This window comes from Colletotrichum siamense (genome assembly GCF_013390195.1).
Source record: "Colletotrichum siamense strain Cg363 chromosome Unknown KSG_Cg363_contig17, whole genome shotgun sequence".
In the NCBI taxonomy this organism is placed as follows: domain Eukaryota; kingdom Fungi; phylum Ascomycota; class Sordariomycetes; order Glomerellales; family Glomerellaceae; genus Colletotrichum; species Colletotrichum siamense.
Genome location: NW_023501030.1, coordinates 375,457 through 380,495, shown reverse-complemented (window position 1 = coordinate 380,495; position 5,039 = coordinate 375,457). Strand labels below are relative to the sequence as shown.

Below are 5,039 nucleotides of genomic sequence, written 5' to 3'. Positions count from 1 at the left end.
ATCGTGGAAGGCAGCTCGTGGGCCTGGAGGCTGGTTGCGCCCTTGGGATTGGAGGTTTCCAGCCAGACCGCTGGTTTGTGTTGAGACAGGAACATGGCAGAGTGCGAGAGAATGCAAAGAGCGCTGGTTTCTTTGCGTTTGCGACCCAAGGCATGCCTTGGTCGTGGCCAGGGCACCCAGAAGACGATCATGGCCGTGTGTGTTGTGTGTGCCGCCATAATTACCGAGCCGACCCGTGCTCCCATCTGATGATCAAATCTCCGGTTCTCTCTCGGTTCCCTCTCTCCCCTTTCCCAGGGCATGCGACGCTGATGCGCAACCGCACCCGTCTCCTTCATCTCCGAGACGCGCCTGGGCAACCACTTGCGCTGCCTATGCTGCGCAAGGACGACCACTCGCGCCGCCTATGCTGCGCGGGGGAGAGACTCTGAGACCACACGAAAGAAACAACAACCCTACCTGCAACCAGCGCCACTGGCGGCGATCAAGCAAGCCGACGGCAACATGGCCGAGCCCCGTCAACCAAGCAACGGGCCGGTCGCCAATTTCCAGAAAATACTGGAAGCGCGAGAACGAATGCGGCTGCGGCGGCAGAGGTGAGTTCGCATGGTTGGTCGGCGTGTTTCGGTGTTCTGATGCTAACCATCAACAAGGACTTCCTTGACACGACCCGGGAACTCTCCCGCCATGCCATGCCCCCTCTGCCGGTTTTTCAACCGAAGATGCCTTGCATCGCCGCACTCAGCAAGCCGACAGACCCTGCGACCCGGGCTCCTCTAGGCGGTACGACGTCCCGTCGCAGGCTCTCGTTACCTTGGGTACGATTGAGCAACGTGACGCGCGGACTCGGACGCCAGAGTCGAGCAAGATGGCCGCGGGGAGACTCCTCCCCACCAGTCGCGCCGTGTCCTCTTTCGCTGCCCTCCCGCGCGCATTCTTTCCCACCCTGTTCCGTGTTCGTTCGTGCGAGAGCTGTGTGGTCTGGCCAGCCACATGGTGACTCGGAGCGATGGATGCGTCGAGCGGGCCAAGATTGATTGCGGGGCGCCAGCTATGAGAGCGACCGCCGACGGTAAGGAAGTCGAGTTCTGTTCGGTTCGGGTCGCTGTCGTTGCGATGGATGTGGTGGCGGTGGGTGATGCTTCGGCATGGTGTTGAGTGGCAGAATCGGGGCGGTGGGTTCCTTATGGATACCCTTTCCTTTCCTTACCTTAGGTAGCTCAGGTACCCTTGTACCTTGGGTGCCTCGGCCCTCATGATGCCTGAGAGCATCCTTATGTAATGGTGCTGCCTTTTGTGCAGTGTCAGTGTGTGTCTGTGCGCGTTGTGCATAGCACAGCCACAGTGCATCCGTCCTAGTGGCGCCCTGGCAGTGTGCGAGAGTGCTGTTGGCCTGATCACCCAACATTATTCCACCACAGTTCAGCGCTGCGCCGTGCGCTAGAGTAGATAGGTTCAGAAAAAGGGGGAAAAAAAAAAAAAACCTCCCTTGGAAAAGAGAGGGAGGGGTGGACTGGCCTAGCTGAGGTAATGGGTGTATCTATGTACATAGTGAGGTCAAGGGTGCAGCTCCCCCTACTGGGTTCAGACGGGTAGCTGCATGTACCTGCAGCCAATCAGAGAATCGTTGCTACTGTCAGTGTGGGGGAGGTTGAATTCCCATTCATCAACTTCTTCGTATCGTCTTGCCTTTGTTTGCTCCATCACACAATGTTTGCTACCCGAACTACATCACCACATCCACCACCGCCGACAGTCGCCGCCGCAATGTCTGGCAGCTCCAAACCTCTCTCGCGCGCTCGTTGCGACCCAAGTCTACCCAATCTCTCTCTGCTGCCACCGTAACGCGGTACGAATACCACCCCGCCAGCAGCTGTTCCGCTTCAATTGATCAGTCGGTCAGTCCATTTGCAATGCCCGCACGACCCTGTCTCGATGCCGACACCGATGCCGACAACCACCCACTCCGTGCCGTCTTCGGCCGCGCTTCCGACCATCCTCCGAATCGCTTCAACGCCCTGCGTTTCAGCGTCCGCCTATGTCTCCCCTCGGGCGACGAGGACGACGAGTACGAGGGCGGCCCCATCAACCCCGACACCAGCGACTCCGGCTCCGACGCCGACTTTGTCCTGCAGCCCGTTGAGATCTGCTTCCACTCCGACTTCACCCCCAGCCCCGACCGTCCCGTATCGCTGCACCTTGACCGTCGCGACAGTGTCATCCTCTATCCGATTCCTCCTGTGCTGCCGACCCCGCAACCACCATGCTACATTGTCGAGTGCGATCCGATCGACATAGGCCCCTCCGCCTCCTCGAGTCTTCGGCCTGACGACGCGCAGCAGCCACCTTCCAAGCCAGCGACTCTCTTCTTCCGAATATTCCCTTACATTGTCGCTTGCGCTGCCGCCGCCGTCAGCGTAGCCGTCTTTTTCATCTTCATACTGCCGTCGCCATGGCCCACACACCCTCCATGTCCACCCAGGAGTACGGCATGCCCTTCTGCCCCCGCCGCCACGGTAAACCATGTCGCTGTCCCCATGTCGTTCCTGGACGAGCTGCTCGCTCTCGCCGCGGCCTGGGCGTCCGTCCCGAAAACTCTCCTTTCCCTCGCTCGCCCCCGCGGACTGGCCTTCTGCAGCGCCACCATCGCCGACGCCGACCTCGTCCGCCACTTTGGCAAGGCCGTCCCGCTTGACCAAGTAGTCGTCCTCGCCCGCTCCCTCGTCAGCGCCGTTCTTCGTGCTTCCCCCGGCGATCCCCTCGCCAGCCACTCGCGACCCGAGCGCTCTCTCATCGCCAACATAATCGACTCCGCCTCCGCCGCCACCTCCACCTGGGAGGTCGATCTCGAATTCCACGCCGGCTTCCGTTGGATCCCCGCCATCGCCGACACGCTCGACTGGACGCGCGACCGCCTGCGCAGCACAGCTCACCGCAGAAGCAAGGCCAATACCAGCGGCCCCGACGACGGCGATGATGCTGTCGCGTCCTTTTTCGCATCCCCTGAGTCCTTCAACGCGTCGGGCCGACGGCTGTCCGCGGCCGCAGACGGCGTCCTGGCCATCGCCGACATGTCTACCACCATGACATCCGTGCTCGATACGTACAACGAGACCCTGCTGCATCGCCTCGGCGGCCACCAATGCTCCTTCTTCCGCGGCTGCCTTTTGGCGGACGGCGCCGGCGGCCAACCTCACCCGCTCTGCGAGCTGCCTGAACTCCCGCCGTCTGGCGACGTCCAACCTCTCGTCAGCTTCCTCGAGCACTGGCGCAGGCTGCAACTGAAGCAGGTCGACGACCATGCAGCAGCCGTCCCCACCTCGCCACCCGGTCCAATGTCCCATCAAGCCGACGTCCCGCTCCTGATGGCCCTCGCGGGCCAAATCACCGCCGTCGCCGCCGAGGTCGACGAACTCCTCGATATCGTACGGTCGCGCGGCCTCTGGGATCCGCTCGCGCCCAACGCCGCGGCGGCAGACCCCCCTCAACCCGCGTTCTGGTCGTCGCCCATGCACTACTTTTCCCGCTCGCGGAAGGAGACTGCTTCTGTCTCTGATGTGCAGACCCTGGCAACCCGGCTGTCCGCCGTGCGCATGTCGTCCATCCTCTCTCAAGAACTTGCCGTCGTGGAGGCCATCGTGACGAGCCGATCCCTCTGCGAACGCACAGAACGCCTCCGCGCTGAACTGCACGACCTCCGTCGGGGACGGGGCAGCTGGGTCGGCGTGTCGTTCCAGGACGCGCCGGGGTTTGCCGTGGCGGACGGTCGTCTGCAGGTTCGCTCGTCGCACCGCGTGCTACTCCGCCACGGCGTGCTGCCCCCCCTCGGTGTGCAGGCCGACATGGTTGACGGCCTCCGGAACCAGGTGAATGCTTTGGCGCAGAACGTGTCAAACAGCCTGCGTCGCCTCATCCGCGCCCAAGACCAAGACACCGCGCGGGTCCCGCCGCCGCCGCCACCGGATCAAGACGCACCGGACAACGGCGATGTCGAGGATGACGAGGAACTGCAGGGGTGGCTTGAGGCGCTGGAGGAGAAGCTCGGCAATCCCGCTGCCTCCATCCTCGCAGCCGCAGGCATCTGAGTGTTTGTCCCGTGTGGATGATATGTGGCTTTTGGGGTGCTCGCAAGGATTATATATTTTGTTTGCTACTACATCAAAACAGTGAAATGCGCCTCGGTGCGAATCATGTGTGAAGACTCCGTGTGCAGCGAAGTCTAGTCTACTGTCCCGGTTTCGGTCCCCGGGTGAACCCCTTTCAACTGGTTATGCGACTTGTGATTGTTGTCCCTGACTTCGTTGACAACTCGAAATGGAACGATGCGGCCATGAACGGATCGTCGATCTCGAGTATGAACGGAGTCGTTCTGTAATGTTGGCTTCAATCGCGGTGAGGCGGCAGTGGTTTCACGACGACGATATCACCAACACGCAGGCCCGGGTGTCCAGTCTTTTCTATCATCGCTTGATTACCAAGTAAGCCGGTGCCAGCAGAACCGTCGCTCATTCGTTGAATTACATGTGGGTGTGATGATCCAAGCCACGATCACCCCTTGCAGTCAAAGTAATGGGCGGAAGGTGCAGTTGGTGAGCTGGATGGAGCTTCATGCCAGCTAGAGCATAGCCGGGAAGGGATAATCATTGCAAAGGAAGCTCCAGGTTCGCAGGAGGCAGGCTTGGGAGAGGCAGCAGCTGGGGTCAAGGCAGTTGGGGCTGGGCAAGGGATGTCACGTGTTGGGGGCTGGACCGTGCGGCGAGGTGGTAGCTGGAGGTCGTAGCTCAGCTTGCAGCGGGCCTGGCTACCACTTCATGGCGGGGCACAACTAGAAGGCAGGAGCGGGGGATGGCGCACAGCTCACACCTGCCCTTCCCCATTTTAGTCCTGGGGATAAACATGGTGGGTCAGCCAGACCCTCCCCCCACCCTGGGGTGTGAGTGGCCTGTTATTGGTTTGAATTTCTCTTGTATTAGTCTTGGTATACTGCTTTATCCCTCAACTCTTTATCCTACCCTTCCTATGCGATCTGAGTGATTAAT

At 60.8% G+C, this 5,039-nt stretch overlaps 1 protein-coding gene across 1 annotated transcript; it reads left to right on the top strand.

Moving 5' to 3' along the window:
• Positions 1–1,913: 1,913 nt before the first annotated feature.
• On the top strand, positions 1,914–4,085 carry CGCS363_v015111 (uncharacterized protein; the record flags this gene model as incomplete). The annotated part of the gene is made up of 1 exon (XM_036646960.1): positions 1,914–4,085. One exon carries the CDS (start codon positions 1,914–1,916, stop codon positions 4,083–4,085), a length of 2,172 nt encoding a protein of 723 aa, XP_036487826.1.
• Between the last annotated feature and the right edge of the window lie 954 nt (positions 4,086–5,039).